Below are 20,712 nucleotides of genomic sequence, written 5' to 3' on the forward strand. Positions count from 1 at the left end.
GTCTCCAGGATTTCTAGACTCCAGGATTTCTCCAGAGCCTCTCCAATCCTTTGGAACTCGCTACCTCCACTGGTCCGGCTATCACCTACTCTCGCTACCTTCAGGCGATCCCTGAAAACTCATCTATTCAGGGAAGCCTATCATGTCTCAAACTAATCTCCTACCATTTCCATCAGCTCATTCCCGACAGTTATAACCTTTTGTACCACCTGCCCCACCCTATTAGATTGTAAGCTCTTCTGAGCAGGGCCCTCTTAATCCTCTTGTATTTTATTGTATTGTAACTGTATTGTCTCCTTTTTATATTGTAAAGTGCTGCGTAAATTGCTGGCGCTATATAAATCCTGAATAATTATAATAATAATAGTTTTGCATACCAAATTTGGGGTTCCTAGCTACAAGTGGCCCCGAGATACGTGGCCCCAAAGTCGGGTTGCAAAATGTCATTCTCTTCTGCAGAAAAGTACTTGGCATATTGTCCATATTTCAGGGTCACTTGGTGCTAGAAACCCCAAATTTGGTGATTTTGTAGTGCTAGTTCTGTGTTTGCATACCAAATTTGGGGTTCCTAGCTACAAGTGGCCCTGAGATATGTGGTCCCAAAGTCGGGTCGCAAAATGTCATTCTCTGCTGCAGAAAAGTACTTGGCATATTGCCCATATCTGGGGTCACTTGGTGGCAGGTGACGTGGCAAGTGGACAATCCACAACTTGGTCACATGGCACTCGTGTCAGGTCACGTGGCACTCGTGGCCGGCCACGTGGCACTCGTGACAGCACTATAACATCTCCAAATTTGGGGTTTCTAGCACCAAGTGACCCCGAGATACATGGCCCTAAAGTCGGGTCGCAAAATATTTTCGAATCCGGTTGTAATAGTTTCGAATGCGGTTGAAATAATTTCGAAACATGTTGAAATCATTTCAGATCCGTTAGAAATATTTTAGAATTTGGTTGAAATATTTTCGAATGCGGCCGATTTTTCAAATTTGGTAGAAAATGAAAGGAAATCCGAAAATGAATTTAACGAATATAACTAAACTAAATTAATTAATTAACGAATTAAAATGAAACTAAACAAAACAATTTTTTTCCTTTTGCACATGTCTAAAAACAACAACTATTTTGTTTTTTTTATTTTATTTTTTTTTGTGTTTTTTTTATCTTTTACTTTTCTTTTACACTTTTTTGTAACTCTAATGCCCCGTACACACGAGAGGACTTATGTCCGACAGACTTCCAAAGGAGTTCCGCCGGAGTTCCGCCGGAGTTCCGACGGAGTTCTGACAGACTTTTCGGCCGAACGGACTTGGCCACACACGATCACACTAAACTCCGACGGATTCGAACGTGATGACGTACGACCTGACTCGAATAAGGAAGTTCATAGCCAGTAGCCAATAGCTGCCCTAGCGTCGGTTTTAGTCCGTCGGAGTAGCATACACACGAGCGGAGTTTTCGAAGGGGACCGGGTCCGGCGGAGTTCCTTCGGGAAAATTTGAAGCATGCTTCATTTCTAAAGTCCGTCAGACTTTGGCGAATCAAAAGTCCGTTGCAGCCCACACACGATCGGATAGTCTGACGGACTCGGTCCTTCGGACTTTGGATGTTGAAAAGTCCGCTCGTGTGTACGGGGCATAAGCCCTTGTACACACGGTCGGACATTCCGACAACAAAATCCGTCGGATTTTGTCCGAAACTTGTGTTGCATACATACGGTCGGACAAATTTGTCGGAAAATCCGATCGTACGTGATGACGTTATTTCGTTACGACAGGACTACGTTCAGGTTAGTAGCCAATAGCTTTGGTCTAGGAATTTGATCTAAGCATGCGTGGCACTTTGTCCGATCAGAATTCTCTACACACAATCGGACAAAGTCCAATCGGATCATGTTGTCAGAAAGTTTTATAGCCCAACTCTAAAACTTTGTCCATCGGATATTTCGATGGAAACAGTCCAATGGAGCCGACACACAGTCGGATTATCCGACAACACTGTCCGATCAGACATTTTCCATTCAGAATGTCCGACCGTGTGTACAAGGGCTAACAGTTCTAGCGGCTGTAACTGTTGTAACTGTTGTAACGGTTACAGCGGTTTGGGTCTCTCAAAATGCGATGGCATCTTGGGAGACCCTGTGAAAGTGTGCCTAGTCTGTGTAATGCTGTACCCTATGCTAATACTCAAGTAGTGTATGGTAGCATTCAAAACATTCATCAATGCAAAGACCAGGATTGTCAGGACAGCAGGGACAATAATAACAGGTGTCAGTCCTATATCCGTGCTTTCTGCAGACACAACATTTTCTTTGGGAGGCTCCTTGGGTAGGGGTACTCAGGAGGACATAAGGAAAATGCCTCTCATCCAGCTGGCTTACTGCATTTGGTTGGGGATGGTGAGGTGGAGCACCATCTGGATACTGAAGGGCTCTGACTATCTCTTCCTGGAATTTAAGGAAGGATCCAGTGCATTCTGAAGCTCTGTATAGCACATGAGCGTTCAGCAAAACCAATTTAAATAAATAAACAGACATTTTTTTGTACCAGCGTCTGGCCTTAAGGGCAACTAGGTACGGCACCAACAACTGGTCATTGAGGTCCACCCCTCCCATATTTTGGTAATATTCATGGACACAGAGGGGTTTCTCCACAACACCAGTCACCGAAAACATTCTTATTATCCCTCCACTTCATAGCGAGCAAGTTATTACACTTGAAGCAGGCTCTCTCCCCCAGCCTAAGACAGGAATCTATAAGCCGCAGCGATTAGGTCACACAGGGCCAAATGCTCCAATCTGCTGATCAAACATGTGACTAAACAGTGGCATGCTCGTGTAATAATTGTCTATGTAAAAGTGGTACCCCTTTCCGAATAAGGGTGACACCAAGTCCCACACTATCTTGCCAGTGCTTTCTATGTAGTCAGGGCAGTTTGTCGGCTCTATGTGACTATCTTTGCCCCATAAACCATAAAACTACATGTATAGCATGTGGCCCTGTCACAGAGCTTATACATCTTGACCCCGTATCTGGCACACTTGCTGGGAAAGTACTGTTTGAATGACAAGCAGCCAGAAAATTTAATTAGGGACTCATCAATGCAGACAAATTGATGCGGAGTAAACAAGTCTGCAAAATGTTGGTTGAAGTGGTTTACGAGGGGCCGAATTTTGTAGAGCCGATCGTATTCAGGGTCTCCACAAGGACGACAGAGTTCATTGTCATTGAAGTGCATGAACCACAAAATCTGCTGGTGTCTTACCCTGGCCATGGAAGCAGAGAACATGGGTATATGATACATTGGGTCAGTGAACAAATATGACCGCAACATACTCGTTTTAACTATGCCCATGTGAAGGGAAAGGCCCAGAAAGATCTTAAATTCAGAGACTGTAATTGGTCTCCAATCTCTGGCAAGGGAGGACTGGGAATTAGCGGCAATGTATTGACCAGTGTACATATTGCTTTGGTCTACAATAGATCTATAGAGATCTTCGGTGAAAAACAGCAAATAAAAATCAAGTGACGTAAAATCAACTGTTTCCACCTGAATGCCGGGTTGGCCAGTGAATGAGGGAAGTATGGGTGCTGCAGAAGTGGTGGGTTCCCAATTAGGATTGGCGAATGCAGCAGGAAGGGCACTATGGACACGACAGGCCTGTCTTTGTCTTCTTGGTGGCAGCGGGACACTACTTATGCTAGCCACCTCACCAGCTTGAACTGCACTTATGGGACTCGCCATGTCATCAAGTGTTACTGTAGTGCTGGATGTACGACCAGGGTGTACTAGGCCGCTGGTGCTTGCCAGTTCACCAGAAGGAATAGCGTCGCTAGTACTGCTGTACTCCATGCGAGGGACCTGCGGTTCTTGCATCTCAACAACAGAAGAAGATCGGGGTCTGGTACGCCTGACCTTGGCAGGGAGCACAACTCCATCCTCAGAGATCTGACAGATGAGTGACTTCCTCTTCACTGTCATGCTCAGAAACGTGTAGGCCTCTTCACTAGTGTACCTTTCGATTTGCCATTTTGGGCTCTAAATTTAGTGGTACACTAGTGAACACAGGTAAAAAATCTCCTAGGCTGCCAAAAAAACTGTTAGCGATCGCAGGGATCAGGCCTGACTCTGCAAACGCTGCAGTTATGTGTGTTTAGTGTTTTGTAAGTGACAGTGATTGATCGATACTGCACTTGGGTGGGCTTGGCTGGGCGGAGGGGCAAAACACAGGTGCCAGCAGGTATCTGGGCTGATCCCGCTAATACTGCATTTTTGGGAACCCTAAACTGCTGGGGACGCTAATATAGATCTGATCAGATCAGATATCGATCCGTTTAGATACTATACCACTAAGGGAGGTGTATGCTGCATGCGTGGGTGTCAGCAAGGATTTGTTAAAGCGGAGGTCCACCCTAAAGTGGACCTTCCGCTCATTGGAATCCTCCCCCCCTCCGGCACCACAATTGGCACCTTTCAGGGGGGAGGGGGTGCAGGTATCTGTACAGTACAGGTATCTGCACCCACTTCCGGGATAGCTCTCTGCGGAAAGGGGCATAGATCTACGCCCCTTTCCGAAAGTCTCCCGCTGCCTGCTGGGAAACACACAGATCCCAGAGGCAGCGGGTCCATCCTTATTGCTCAGCGCGACTCGCGCATGCGCAGTAGGGAACCAGGAAATGAAGCCGAAAGGCTCCACTTCCTGATTCCCATACCCAAGATGGCGGCGGCACCACCCGAGAGACGATCGAGAGATCGGCTTCGGGTGCCGACATCGCGGAGCGCACTGGGCAGGTAAGTGTCCTTATTTTAAAAGTCAGCAGCTGCTGTATTTGTAGCTGCTGGCTTTTAAAAAAAAAACACGGCGGAACTCCCGGCGGACTCCCGCTTTAAGTTTTGAATTGGGCAGAGGTCTCTGAAGGGTCAGTTGTGGCTCTAAATGCCTTTTATGATCGCCATTAGTTCTGAGTATTCTTTTATGGTATGCTATATATTCTTAATGGATTTGGTCATAGTTTTACGATAGGCCTGGACAAGATAGGCCTGGGCAGCAGAAACAGACATCCTGCTAGAATTCAATTAGCTATTTACAGGTCTGCCCAGGCCCAAGCGCTGTTTTCTGATGTCTCTAAGTTTAGTTAATAGGCTCTTTTGAAGTGTGCTAAAATCAAGCCTAGGAGTTCCATGAATTAAAGGGGGAGGGAGGGGGTAAGTTCACTGCTGCAATGTGTAACTGTTCTTCAAGACTGCCATAGCTGACCTATGATTCCTGAACAACATGGTCCCTAGGTACAGCTTTTCATGTGTCCAGACTTGATATCATTACACTAAGAATTAAGCACTGTGTGTTTTTTAGTGTTCATAGAGCAATATAAATTACCTCAACCAAAACTAGGGAGTGCCAAATCTGGTGCAGCTCTGCCTAGAAACCAATCAGCTTCCAGGCTTTAGCCCCCGGTCACATTGGGCCGATTTGACATGGGATTTGATATCTCCTGAAAATGGTGATATTTTAGGAAAATGAAAATCCTCAATTTTTCTTATCCCCAAACACAAACTGTGCAATAGTATGCAATAGTATAATGACAGGGAAACAATTGAACCTAGTCTGAGGACTTGCTTCTAGAACAATCAAGAGACATTCTTGGAAAATATGTGATTGTAGTATACAATACATGTTGAATGCAATCATTTGTCTATTTGCAGTAGCAGTGTATTTTTCTTCAGGTTGCAAGAAGGTAGTAAATCTTAATTTTTTTTGTACTTAAAGTGGCAGTAAAGAGATATAATCTTGCCCCTTTTCAGAAAAAATAAGACCTCATATTACATTTGAAGTTGAGTCTTCTACAGGAGCTGTTTTTAACCAACAAATTGCCTTCCAAAATGTTATAAAGTGTTTCTAACAGAACAAGAAATACATTAGAACAATTTGAATTACATTTTAGATTTTTTTATAGCCTCCTTTGAATCACCTGTAGGTTTAGGGTTTTGAGAATGCAAGTTGTTTTTTGGTTGAACAAGTGTTTAAAAAATAACTATGCAAAGATTTAATAGAGTTTGTAATGTTTGATCATTATGAAAATCAATATAATTATTTTAATAAATAAATGAATAAATACAAATAAATAGGTAAACATGATATGTGATGCAATTTGTCAAAGTAAAGTAAAGGACAAGAGGCAACATTTAATAGGAGGGCCTAAGATTTCTGATTCCAGCACTAAAGAAGTATCACTATTGCAAGAACCCTATTGATTTGTTCACAGTTTATAATGGAGATTCCTTTAAAGGAGTGTGATACTTTCATTTGGTTTTGTAATGGCTTCAGCGTATAGGCAGGACTAGCAGTTCTGTTGGGGATGTGATGCTATTGGAATTCCTAAGAAAGGAAGATTCACCTTGCCAGAAACCACAGTAAACAAAACATTTAATGGTAATTTTGATCAAATATAATATGGTCATTCTAGATTTTTATTCTATTTAAGGTGTTAAATAAACACAACATATGGGTTCTAAGAAAATATGCTAGTCTTTTTTTTTTTTATTTCATTTCTATATGGCTACTCCTTGGAGAGGAAAGTTATTGATGTGCAACAAAGCCTTTACTTCCTGAAAATGACTTAAAAGCATCCAATCTATACCTGAAAGCTAAAGCGGAGAAAGCTGATAACTCCAGAGTATTGTGCCATAAATACAGACAGCTTTGTGGAGAACATAAACAGCCTTGTTAACAGGTTAAAAGAAATGTGTGCTATTAATCAAATTACAGGAGCTGAAGCTATAAAGTGTATCATGACATTCTTATAATGCTGCAAGCTAAGGTGTGATTTTTTTTTTTTCCATGCCGACATGTCAATAAAATTAAAATATGGTGTACTGCTTAAGATTAATTGCTGTGGGTGTAAACATTTCTTAGTATGATAGTTTTAGTAGTCTTATTGCAATGATGCTTTAGTAAATTTGCTTCATGAAGCAGAACACTATAAAGGTATTTTTAAAGACAACAACATTTGTGAATTTATCACTGTCATGATGGCACAAGGCCGGGTTATATACTTTCACAATATTTTAGTGCTTGATTTAATGCAGAATTTAATGCAGTCTGTTAAACTTGTTGCAGTTGGTACTCACCTAAAGGGAACTAATTTGCCTATAAGAATTTGAAGTGTTTTTTCTTATTATTTTTATTTTGTCTTTCTGTCTTTCTTCTCCTTTCTTCTCTCCTCCCCAAGCAAAAACAATCAGTAATGTTACATTTAGCATGGAACACATACAATATGTGGTTTGCTTGAAAATGCCCACTGGGCAGTACTATATCTTTTCCTCCTATGTTGTTTTTCCCACTGCATTTCTGGATATACATTACATATACCTACATGTATGCTTGAAGGTGCACTGTCCTACCCCTGTGTGGGCTTGGATTTCTGGTTCTTTTATGTGTTGAACTGCTTTTGTATGTTATTTCCTCTTTTACTAACTCTCAATAAAACATTTTAGTACCAGAGAATGTAAAGTGATGTATCTATGAGGTTTCAATCAACCCGTCTCAATTTTAGGGTTACATGCTTCAAATCAGATCAAATCTAGTGTCATTTGGATTGAAATATATTCTTAAAGAAGAACTAGAATGGTATGTTTTAAAGAAATGTATGTTTTATAGCTAATAAACATTTATTGCACGATAGGCCCAGGTTAATGGTTTTGCATAGCATTATGGGTTTTCAAAAGAAGAATTGCGGCAGAAGCTTTTTTTCTTTCTTGACCATCCATCTCTTATTGCATTTCTATATGATCCACTAAATGGAGAATGGGGAGATGGGTAATTTTTTCAAATCATTTAGATGTATAATTTGGGTTGGACAAGTAAAACAGCTATGATTAGCCTGGTAAATATGTGAAAGTTAGCTAAAGCTTTGGCTGCTGGTTGGAAAAAATAAATATCAAACGTGTATGCAATATTTTATATTTACCTGACTAATTGCAATTTAAAAATATGATTCTAAAATGTATTTTAAATCCTGAAATACTTTAATTGTTGAATAATTCTATAGTCCTATACATATTTTTTCATGGCTAGTAAATTAAAACCATTGTGGACTTTAAACATAGAATGTTTATTTTTAATTGTGCCTTATTTATTGATTGCTACAGTTTCAAAAATAAGTTCCAAAAGGTAAATTTTAAGTAAAGTAAAACACTAATATAACCTTCAGTACTTAAACTTATCTTAATAAAAGTATCCCTGTTGCCTAGAACAATAAAAGGTTAAGAGAAAAGCAATCTGATTAATGCTTTTGCCTGCTCTTGATTAATTTGAGTCTCATTAATCCCAGTAGTGCAGTTACATTTCAGTACTTTTTCGTTTAATAAACTAATTGAGCCATTAATCTGACTGTATCATACAAAGGTCATAATTAGTTGATGTACAGTGCTGCATGAAATATTTGAAAAAGATTCTGCCAGTAACAGACTTACTGTTCTTCTGTGTTAGAATCTGAAACGTGTGGCAGAGACGTGGATGGATGAGTATGCCGAGTACATTTATCAGAGAAGACCGGAATACCGACACCTTTCTACAGGAGATCTCACTTCCCAAAAAGAACTACGCAAACACCTGAAGTGCAAAGACTTCAAATGGTTCATGACTGAAGTAGCATGGGATATCCCAAAGTACTACCCACCAGTGGAGCCTCCACCTGCAGCCTGGGGAGAGGTACTCATAGATGTATAGTCACATGTCTAATGAATAATGAATAATGATTTTACATCTGCCAACGGCACAGATTTCAGGAAGTTTCTAGCATTTCCAACATTTTTTAAGAGAAAGTGGAACATATTTTAATTTTGTAATTTTTGGTGATGAAGTTCTGCAAATCTGAATGTTAGCACAAAGAAAAAAAAGTATCATAAAAAGTCTCCAATCATTTCTTTCAAAAGACTAACACATACCACATCACTGATCATGCTTCTACTATTCAAGAGGAACAGACAAATGTTGTTTATTTAACCCTTTACAACCCAGGTACTATATTAAAACTGTGGCAGAAGCTAGTGCTTTATTTTTTTTCAGACTCTTTATCACTAAGCATATAGTTTATGGTGGTGCAGTATTACCATTTAGAAAGACATAACAAAAAAAATAAAAAAATACAACATATACAACAAGGCAAGTGATTTAAGTCTTAGTTTACCATTAGTAAATGTAGATAACTGTTTAATATAATGCACAATTGTTTATCAAGGTCATTAAAACTGTAGGAAGTGTAATATAGGTGTGCTCTGTGATCCAATCTGACAGGTTATTAATAAGCACTGAACACGCAAAATGTGTCAACCCCCCCCCCCCCCCCCCCACTGTATGTATTTTTGCCTTGGATTTTAATGTTTATTTACAATGACAAGGATTGTTTAAGTGTGGTGCCATCCAGACCTTTCCTTGCTTTCCTACAACCTTCTGATGGAGCCACCTTGGGATGAATGGGGGGATTACACTCACCAGCAAGCCAGAAGGCAGGCTTTTGGCAGCATTTAGGGGGTGATTTACAACTGATTTCTTGTATGTATTTGTGGGAATTGAATTATTGTGAGGGTGGAAAAAGGAGGGTTCAAGAATGCAGCTTACCTGTGTCCATCAATGCCACTTCACCTGTGCCCAACAATGCAGCCTACCTGTGTCCATCAATGCCACTTCACCTGTGCAGGGGAAGAGAGGAGAGGAAGAGGATTGCCCAGCAGATCATCAGAGAGCGGAGAACAGTGCTGTAGCAGCTTTCATTTCAATTGCTGAGTGTCAGTGTTCCCATGCATGCCATCCAGGCATTGGCAGTTGCTTAATATACAGATCAAGAAACTACAGCTGAACTGCCAGAACACAGATACAATTGCCTAGTAGTCTCTACTTCTGGCCTGGATACAATACAGCAGCAGCTACTGCATGGATGGTTATGTGGTTTAGATCTGTCTCTACTTCCTGGAAACTCACGTTTATAAAATATCATAGTCCTCCAACTGGGTTTTCTGACCTACATAAAGTAGAGGGCAACAGATCCCTACAAAAGAAACAGGAAGGGTCGGATGTTCCACCAGGAGGGAGATGGGTGGCAGGAATATGGTTAGTACAGGGATCAAAGGAGATAAGGGGGGGGGGGTGAAGGCGAGTCAGAAAGGGCCAGGGGAAGATTAAGGGTCTAGGGCAAATTTTAAGGGGCCTATAAAGAAGAAATTAATTTGTTCGACAGCTCTGTGACTTACCAGAAGCCACAGGGGTGAAATCCTATGGGAGAAGAGAAAGGTACTGAAGTTTCAGAGTCAAGGGGTGTGCTCCGATTGACATCCAAGATCAGATTATGTGGATCAGGCCAGGCAGTAAACTAATGATCTATTGAGCAAGGGTGTTAGGGCAGCTAGTTGGTTGCGGGAAATAACATGTGTATAATCAGGGAGGCTAAGAAAGCCACAGTATATGTGGTGGGAGCCAAGGTTAGAAATGAAACTCAGGTTAAGGATCCCATATGGGTTTAAGCAGATGTTGAATGTTATCTTGTAACAGGTGAATTTTCATTACATAAACATGGTAAAGTGACATGTGGAGAAGTGAAGTGAAGATGCCAGGGGGACCTGACCTTGTCAATGAATAGGGTTATCTATAAGACACCCAATCCTAATGATGCCCTGAGGGATACTTCAAGTTTCATATTGTGAGAGAGTATGATATTTAAGGGTAGGTAAGATGGATCAACCTTAGCTTATCTATCAGAATCTGAGCTTGGTAATGTTGGGATAAGATTAAATGGGTTCAGGGCTTGTAATGCACTAAATTGCTAAGAATGTATGCAGTAAACTCCATGATAATGGATATTCACTCTAGAACCAATCAGAGTATATATCAGATAAATATTTGTATCACAATGAGTTGATGACGTCTAACACAATATTTCATAGAAGCGTGAAATAAAGAGTTTCTGTGTAATAATGGGACTCGGAAAGAGGTCATGGTGATATAGAGATAAAGTTTAGAACTGCAATGATATCTATCTAAGAGTCTTCTGTAGACTGTGTGACTGTACTTCTCTGCATAAATAACAGAAAGTATCTTCAACTATGCAGCATGAAGGACAACTGACGTTGTTCCAAAAAAGGAGGCAATACAAGGTTTCCAGTGTGGAAGCAAGGGAGCACATTGGCTGTTTTCTCAGCCTGCTGAATAGTACAGAAAGGGCAGAAAGCGCCACCTCTGTAGTAAAAGGTCCATTCAACATATATATATATATATATATATATATATATATATATATATACAGTGGTGTGAAAAAGTGTTTGCCCCCTTCCTTATTTCCTGTTCCTTTGCATGTTTGTCACACTTAAGTGTTTCGGAACATCAAACCAATTTAAACAATAGTCAAGGACAACACAAGTAAACACAAAATGCAATTTGTAAATGAAGGTGTTTATTTTTAAAGGTGAAAAAAAATCCAAACCATCATGGCCCTGTGTGAAAAAGTGATTGCCCCCCTTGTTAAAACATACTATAACTGTGGTTGTCCACACCTGAGTTCAATTTCTCTAGCCACACCCAGGCCTGATTATTGCCACACCTGTTCACAATCAAGGCATCACTTAAATAGGAGCTGCTTGACACAGTAAGGTCCACCAGAAGATCCTTAAAAGCTACACATCATGCCGAGACCCAAAGAAATTCAGGAACAATTGAGAAAGAAAGTAATTGAGATCTATCAGTCTGGAAAGGGTTATAAAGCCATTTCCAAAGCTTTGGGAATCCAGCGAACCACAGTGAGAGCCATTATCCACAAATGGCGAAGACATGGAACAGTAGTGAACCTTCCCAGGAGTGGCCGGCCGCCCAAAATTACCCCAAGAGCGCAGCGACGACTAATCCAAGAGGTCACAAAAGACCCCACAACAACGTCCAAGGAACTGCAGGCCTCACTTGCCTCAGTTAAGGTCAGCGTTCATGCCTCCACCATCAGGAAAAGACTGGGCAAAAATGGCCTTCATGGCAGAGTTCCAAGGAGAAAACCACTGCTGAGCAAAAAGAACATCAAAGCTCGTCTCAATTTCTCCACAACACATCTTGATGATCCCCAAGACTTTTGGGACAACATTCTGTGGACCGATGAGACAAAAGTGGAACTCTTTGGAAGGTGTGTGTCCAAGTATATCTGGCGTAGAAGGAACACTGCATTTCATAAAAAGAACATTATACCAACAGTAAAATATGGTGGTGGTAGTGTGATGGTCTGGGGCTGTTTTGCTGCTTCAGGACCTGGAAGACTTGCCGTGATAAAAGGAACTATGAATTCTGCTGTCTACCAAGAGATCCTGAAGGAGAATGTCCGACCATCTGTTCGTGTACTCAAGCTGAAACGAACTTGGGTTCTGCAGCAGGACAATGATCTTAAACACACCAGCAAGTCCACCACCGAATGGCTGAAGAAAAACAAAATGAAGACTTTGGAGTGGCCTAGCCAAAGTCCTGACCTGAATCCTATTGAGATGTTGTGGTATGACCTTAAAAAGGCCGTTCATGCTCGAAAACCCTCTAATGTAACTGAATTAGGACAATTCTGCAAAGATGAGTGGGCCAAAATTCCTCCAGGACGCTGTAAAAGCCTCATTGCACGTTATCGCAAACGCTTGGTTACAGTTATTGCTGCTAAGGGTGGCCCAACCAGTTATTAGGTTTAGGGGGCAATCACTTTTTCACACAGGGCCATGATGGTTTGGATTTTTTTTCACCTTTAATAATAAACACCTTCATTTACAAATTGCATTTTGTGTTTACTTGTGTTGTCCTTGATTATTGTTTAAATTGGTTTGATGTTCCGAAACACTTAAGTGTGACAAACATGCAAAGGAACAGGAAATGAGGAAGGGGGCAAACACTTTTTCACACCACTGTATATATATATGTGTGTGTTTGGATTGTTACATTTTAAGTACCTAAACCTATCTATCTATGATGATGTATGAATATGATTTACTCAGCTTTCACATATCTTTTCCAAATGTTTAGGTTTTATGGTAGCTGCAACCTTTTATTTGCACTGGGTGTCGACTAGTCCTTTATAATGCTGAGCCATTCTCTGATCTGTTCTGATATTCTCTCTCTTCATCAAAGAGGTCTTTCTCGTCAGACATTGTTCCTCTCTGTACATTTTAGAATACAAGAGTGCTTTATATTCTGTGCCAGTAGAAAATAAACAGCTTTATTAATTTCCTGTTCAAGTAACTGATTAATCAGATTCAGTTTCCTATCTTTATGATCATTAGATTATGCAGTACCTGTGAATAAGCCTGAAAAATAATAAGTATGACTCATAAACATCACAAATAATTTAAAATAAAGTGATATTTTGAGTCTACGCAGGCTCCCTTTGAATCCAAGTCAAAACTCCATTTTTTTATTATTCTAGAACAATATAATCATTATATTATTCAGAATTCATATAGCACTAACAATTTCTGCTGCGCTTTACAAAATAAAGGAAGCATGCAGTTACAAAAAATTCAACAGAGGAAGATTAGGAGGGCCCTGCTCATGAGAGCTTACAATCTAAAGGTTATTAGAGAAATATATAGTAGTATAATTAGTGTGTTTGTGTAATACAAAAAGTAGAAAAATAGGAACAAATGTCCATTGCAGCAAGTTATATTCTTTATTTTTCTCCTGACCTTCCTCTATATTTACAGATTTACTAACTCTCCAGGGGTCCAAATGCATATAGTACTTAGACCCTTTCCAGTTATATATAAATACAGAAAAAATCAGCGCAGTACAACCCCTTTACGAAAAGCTGCTGAACACCAAGGATCAATTACCAAATCCCAAAATACAATATATCAAACAGATGGTGCAGCGCTCTAACTAAAATAAAATGATTACTAAAATATAAAAATTAATTAAAAGTCCAAAATAGCTTTTGTGTCAAAAAGTCCACGTGAGGAATCTTCAGTGGTATACAGTCAGTTCATGCATAAAGTGACTTAGTGCCAAGGGGGGGGGGGACCACCACCAATGGTAAAATTGTCTGCTCACCTCATCATGTAGACCCTTTCAATTACAGAGGGTCGTATGCACTTAAATATCAACAAATGCTTATCAACTCGTCCAATCGCTCTACTCCTCTCAGACAATATCCGACCGATTCACAAACAAAAACACAGCTTTCTCCCATTCAGAGTCAAATGAACTTACATGTTCGTGGAATACCCACACTGGATCGGTATATAGCAGTATTTATATTTCCTCAGACTGACCGCATGTACTTGGGCGACAGAGACACAGACTTCTCAACAAGCTCAGCCATTGCACAGGAATGCATCGGGACCAACCACAGGCATTGCAACCAACTGGGCACTCGGTTAGTAGAGGGTTAGGGCAATCACAGTGAAATTTAGGTGTTAGCGCTGCTCTCTGGGATCGGGCTCGTCTCTCCAGCACCTTCCAACCCAGATCCGCCAGCACTGTGCTGGTGGATCTGGGTTGGAAGGTGCTGGAGAGACGAGCACGATCGCGGAGATCAGCGCTAACACCTTAGAAAATGTGAATACTGCTATATACCAATCCAGTGTGGGTATTCCACGAACGTGTCAGTTCATTTGACTCTGAATGGGAGAAAGCTGTGTTTTCATTTATGAACCGGTCGGATATTGTCTGAGAGGAGTACAGTGATTGAACAAGTTGATAAGCATTCGTTGATATTTAAGTGCATACGACCCTCTGTAATTTAAAGGGTCCATACGATGAGGTGAGCAGCCAATTTTACCATTGGTGGTGGTCCCCCCTTGGCACTAAGTCACTTTATGCATGAACTGACTGTATACCACTGAAGATTCCTCACGTGGACTTTTTGACACAAAAGCTATTTTGGGCTTTCCAGTTATATGTATACAATATGTGGTCTCATGCACAAAAATAGGATTTTTTGTACTCACCGTAAAATCCTTTTCTCTGTAATTCACCGACCGACACAGCTCCTCTCTGTAACAAATGGGTTGTTAGCCTTATCACTAGCAGAATACTAGGCATAGTTGTAACACAACACTCAGAACTCTTAGTTCTGTCCAGGGGGCGGCCCCTTGGTCTACAACCCTCCACCCTGCCATGCAGCCATCAGTACGTCAACAAGCAGTATAACATAAAGATAAAAAGGAGGGGCAGGTGCTGTGTCGGTCGGTGAATTACAGAGAAAAGTATCTTACAGTGAGTACAAAAAATCCTATTTTCTCTTATATTTACCGACCGACAGCTCCTCTCTGTAACAAATGGGATGCCCCCAAGCAGTGCCAAACGAGGGGTGGGAAAACAGCATAAAACTTCATCCACCATGGCAAGTGGAAACTAGTGAAACTTTACCCACAAAAAACAACAGCCGCGTGGAAAACCACCACAAAAAAAAAAAAAACAGGGTATCTGTCAGGGCTGGCTTAGCCCTTCCTTCTCTGGGCTGGCTGCTCAGCTGTCAGCTAATTGCCAGCTCCCATCTCTCTCCCCAGTTACCGGCTATTCCTTATCCAGCTTGTCTGACCTGCCTACTTAAAGCTGTCCAGCTCACTTCATATCTGCCTTCGCCTTGGTCACATCACAAGAAACCATCTCCTGCGGTTCTGTTCAAAGACTGGATTGCTGACATCCCTTCTGGCTCCTTATCATGCTTGCTGTTGCTCTACTTGGATCCCTGACTTCTGGCCTGGCTGATTACTCGATCTGGATATTGAACTCTGGACTGGCTGACTACTCGATCCAGTTACTGGACTCTGGCTATGCTTTGACTACGTTTTCTCTATTTACCGTTTTATTTTTATTTAATAAACAAGTGTGATTTAATTGTACTTCTGTCCACTGCAGCTGCGTGACACTCCACTTGCCATTGAGGCTCTTGACGGGAGACCTTTACAGCCTGCCCATGTGACTCATGAGACGGTTCCATTGGCCGTAGGGGCTCTTCAAAACAAAAAAGGAAGGTGCACTGACCTAGTGCATTACCATAAATAGAGCTTTATTAAAAACAGAACATATAGCAAAATGGCTACTCACAAACGAGTATTGATAAAGGCATAATCAATACAATTGGATCCATTGCACCGAATATCGACACGTCCAGATCTGATGTCACATGAATTGACGAATACCCCAACATAAACGGCTAACGCGTTTCAGGGGAAAACCCCTTTCTTCAGAGCCAAGACAGGCAATCCTTTTTTGTTTTGTTTTTCTCCAGTATTTGAATACCCAATATTCTAAGGAGGGCTGCAAGACCTTTTTGACACTACCTTCTTAAACTGTCGGTATCACACTTCGAAGACCAAGACACCAGAGCACAGGAGAAGTTGTCTTTTTCTCGTAGGGGCTCTTCACCATGAGATAATCCAATTCCAAGTTATTTCCTCACCCAGGTTTCCGCTAGTTATTGGTTATCCTTAGTTACAGAGACACAACCCCTCTTTTGATTGGCTCCGTGTTGAGGTTCTCTCCTGGTCACCACAATGCAGTGAGACATGCTTCCTGAAGGTATCCAACGTCCTGTGCCCCTCTTCACTCCCCTCCCTGCCGGAGGAGTACCGCGATTTAGCAATGTCTTTGATAAAGGTCAAGCTGGTAGTTTGCCGCCACACTGGTCTTATGATTGCGCAATTGACCTTCAACCTGGTGCCATACCTCCTCATGTCTGGGTTTATCCTTTGTTGGTCTTGGAGGATAAGGCCATGGAGGAGTATGTTGCTGACGCACTTTCTCGAGGTTTCATCCGCAAATCCTCGTCTCCTGCTGGTGCTGGTTTCTTCTTTGTGAAATAGAAGAGCAGTGAACTGAGACCTTGTATAGATTATAGGGGTCTCAATCGTGTCACGATTAAGAATGCCTACCCGATTCCATTGATTACAGAGTTATTTGACCGCCTCAAGGGAGCAACGGTTTTCACGAAGCTTGACTTGAGAGGGGCATACAATTTTGTGCGCATTAATGAGGGCGACGAGTGGAAAACTGTGTTTAATACCAGAACAGGCCATTATGAATACCTGGTACTGCCTTTTGACCCTTGTAACGCCCCGGCAGTTTTCCAGGAATTTATTAACAATGTCCTCCTGATCGTATCTTGGCTACGGTTTGCACCAGTCTTACTTCTCCTTTGGGTGACAAAATTCTTGCTGCTCAGGTCCATGCTCCTCCTGAGAAACCTTGTGACCGCTGCTTTGTCCCAGAGAGTCTCTGTACTGCTGTGCTCCAGACTTACCATTCTCCCAAGGCAGCTGGCCATCCTGGGAAGAATCAACTCTTTTGGGCCATTTCCCAACAATTCTGGTGGCCTAGTCTACAGGCTGATGTTACTGCCTTCGCAGCTGCCTGTCCCATGTGTGCTTTTGGGATGGGATTGTATTTTTTATTTTATTTGTTGAACTGGTTGGACTTGTGTCATTTTTCAATCTGACTAACTATGTAACTATGTTCACATAAAATTTTGCAATATATGACATGTATCTGTATTCACCGAAAGTGATCAGTCAGTGAACCCAAGCAGTTTAGCCCTTTGCTAGCTACATAGGTCCCCATTGACATTTGCCGGCTTGGAATTCTATCCACGATTCCAAATCATGTGACAGTCACTGCAAATTGTGCAATGCGTGTTTGGGTTCCACTCATTCTAAATGGCACCTCAAATGTGGTGTAAATTTGCCTCAATTGTCACCCGACAAAATTGCAGGAAAACACGTTTTAAAAAAATGCATGAAATTTGTTGCCCAGAAAGAAGCAGAGAAGTACACAAAGGGCAGCCTTTGAAGTGAGTGGGCTGCCCTATATGCGACATGTGGAATTGCCTGGAAATCGACCACACAAAATTGCAAGTGGGAATGCAACCACTGTGTACAGGCTTAATTTATACTGAAGCTGCTGTCAGCGTACATGATATAAAGAGGACAGGACCTAGCCAGACATCTGATCTGACATCTGTTATCATTTTAGGCATGGTGGTTCTATCTAAATAAAAATACAAATAAAAAAACAATGCAATGTAAGGACCAACCTATACAATTTTTTCAGTTTGTATACACTCAGGCAGGCCAACATACATGTTGTTAGGATGAAAGGAGATTGCACAATATGGCTGTAACATGCATGGTCCACATTACTGTTATTCTGTTCAACCACTGTAAATTTCCCTTTAATTTAACTGAAACTGACAACACAAACAAGCACCCAGCTGCAGCACAGCAAAGGGTGGAAACACACTTTAAAGGTCTTCAAAACCTTAGCTTCTTTTCACATTCTGTCACCAATGGCTCATTCAGTTGCACATAAAAATCATGAAGTTAAAATTATTTTCATTGTATTCCTCATGCATTCACCAGTCTACTTCAGTTATTGTTCAGAAATGAAAGCCTGAAATGTTTGTCTCATGGATTTTAATTTATTGCTTTATTTCTGTTTTGGTCCTTTTATTATATTTCATTGAACATGGAACATTTTATAAAGCAGCTGAGATTTTCCATTAACCATTATGCACAAGAATTAAATCACATACAAACAATTTTTCCCTCAGTTTTCTAACAGCCCCACAGGCTAATACCATCTTTCGGAATGCTGGCTGCACTTACAAAGAATATAGTGTGCTTCAGCTCCCTGCATCTTAGTGAAGTATACAGAAAATATATACTTACCTACTTCACTGTTTGGCTGTTATTTGATAATAAAATAAATCTTCTATATTCCCTATTTACTTATACAAAAGCAAATATCTTACTTGCCATGTTCAAAGTACCACTCCAAAGAAAAAAAGACACTCTACTAGCCGTTGTTGAGTCTGCAACATCGTCATGAAGGTGGAATGTACAGTATCTAGTGCATGTGGGGGGGGGGGGGGGGCTAAAATCCACATACAAAACACAATCTTTATTCTGTAATGTATTGGTTGGCAGGCATTATTGTCTTATTGTTTGGGCATTCAAACTATCTTAGACAAAGAAATCACAATTGTGAAATTGTTTGTTATAGGTACTGCTGCTAGCTTGTAGGGAAAAATTCAGTTAGTCACGCAAGAAAAGTACTTGATCATTGACACAGCATTCTAGACTCTCTTCTTACCTTTCTAAAGAATTTTCCTAAGAGAATTAGATAATAGCCAGAGCAGTGTACTATCATTGTCATCAAGGTAATAGGCGTGTGTAAACATCTTGAATGCATCTTCTGAAGGTGTACTCATAGCTAAAACGTGACCAGATTTGCTTCAAATGCATATCAGAGACACAATATTATGCACAGGCCTCAGCTACAAAAAGTTATAACTCTCAGTTGGCTGGTTCAGTGTCAGTACATTGATTTAAATTGAGGCAGGTGTCAGCATGGGGTTAGTCTCTGTAGTTCACACATCAGAAATGGTGCAATAGCCATTCTATGTGTATCCAAACTAGCTAAACTAACCACTGGTATTTCTTACCATCATTTGACTTTCAATCCTTGCCATACACCCACGCAGTCTTAAGCTGGCAATTCTCAATCTCTACAGTGGACCCCCCACCCCAACCAAAAAGCGCCCCCCCCCCATCCTGTCAGGACATTGTATTCTGACAGCAGGACCCACCCCTATCAGAATACACAGCAATCTAATAAAGTAAAGATACTGCTCTAGGTCGGCCCACCTCTCAAGCCCCCTATTCCATACAAGGAGGTGCTGGTCCGGTTATCAAGCAACAGGATACTTCCTGTAGAGAAGTGGGTAACCTCACTCAAATGTATGAAAAACTTTGTTCTTTGTCTGTTGCTGTGATGTCTTTGTATTAATGGATTACCAATAAGTTTACTTCAAATTTTCATACATTTAAGTGCAGTCATACATTTTTGTCCATGAAGTATCAGAATAAACAGACTGGCTGCAGCCGCTGATTGACATAAGTCCTTTTTTACATTTTTCTTCCTTTATTTTCAACTGGTTAATTTGGTCAGTAAGTCCGTTGTTTTTTATTTCCTTTACCAGACCAAGCTTTCCAGCAAAAGTGGCAAATTATACAAACCATTCTGATAGGGTGCTTACAATGGTCAGTTTTTTTATTCATATATATAAAACCTTTATCCCAAAAGAAAAAAAAACTGTTGCTGTAACTGTTAGCTGGAGTTGAGTTTGAACTTATTATGCCGCGCACACACGTAGCGGACTATCCGACGGACTTAGTCTGGCGGACTTCCCACCAGACTGTCCGTCAGACTTTCCGAACGGGTTACTTGCCCACACACGGCACTTTTTCAGCGGAGTAATACGGCGACTAAGTCCGCCGTACTATCCGCCCTACTTTTGAAATGAATGGACTCGCCCACACACGCGAAGGAAAGTCCGCTCATTTCGAGCGCATCTCCAGGTAGACGGGGCCCGCGAAGATGTCGCTGGCCCCGCCACCTGGTATGGACTTAAAGGGGAACCCCAAAGCTGAAATAAATCAGCGTGGGGGGTCCCCCCAGGTCCACATCAGACCCTTGTACGAGCACGCTACCCGGCCGGCCAGGAAAGGGGGGGCGAGCGAGCGCCCCCCCTCCCCTCCTGAGCCGTACCAGGCCGCGTGCCCTCAACATGGGGGGTGCCTTGGGGAAGGGGGGCTGCGCGGCCCCCCCACCCCAAAGCACCTTGTCCCCATGTTGATGAGGACAAGGGCCTCTTCCCGACAACCCTGGCCGTTGGTTGTCGGGGTCTGCAGGCGGGGGGCTTATCGG

The 20,712-nt window shown here is 41.6% G+C and overlaps 1 protein-coding gene across 1 annotated transcript in view; it reads left to right on the plus strand.

Annotated features, from left to right (window-relative positions):
- Nucleotides 1-20,712, plus strand: part of GALNTL6 (polypeptide N-acetylgalactosaminyltransferase like 6) — a 1,867,045-nt gene that overhangs the window by 1,705,547 nt on the left and 140,786 nt on the right. The window contains exon 9 of the mRNA XM_077477209.1: nt 8,488-8,709. Within this exon, the coding sequence (XP_077333335.1) occupies nt 8,488-8,709 (222 nt within the window). The remainder of the gene's footprint in view (nt 1-8,487; nt 8,710-20,712) is intronic.

Source organism: Lithobates pipiens, unplaced genomic scaffold (genome assembly GCF_037356315.1).
Source record: "Lithobates pipiens isolate NorthernLeopardFrog02 unplaced genomic scaffold, aLitPip1_a1.2 Scaffold_13, whole genome shotgun sequence".
Classification (NCBI taxonomy): Eukaryota; Metazoa; Chordata; class Amphibia; order Anura; family Ranidae; genus Lithobates; species Lithobates pipiens.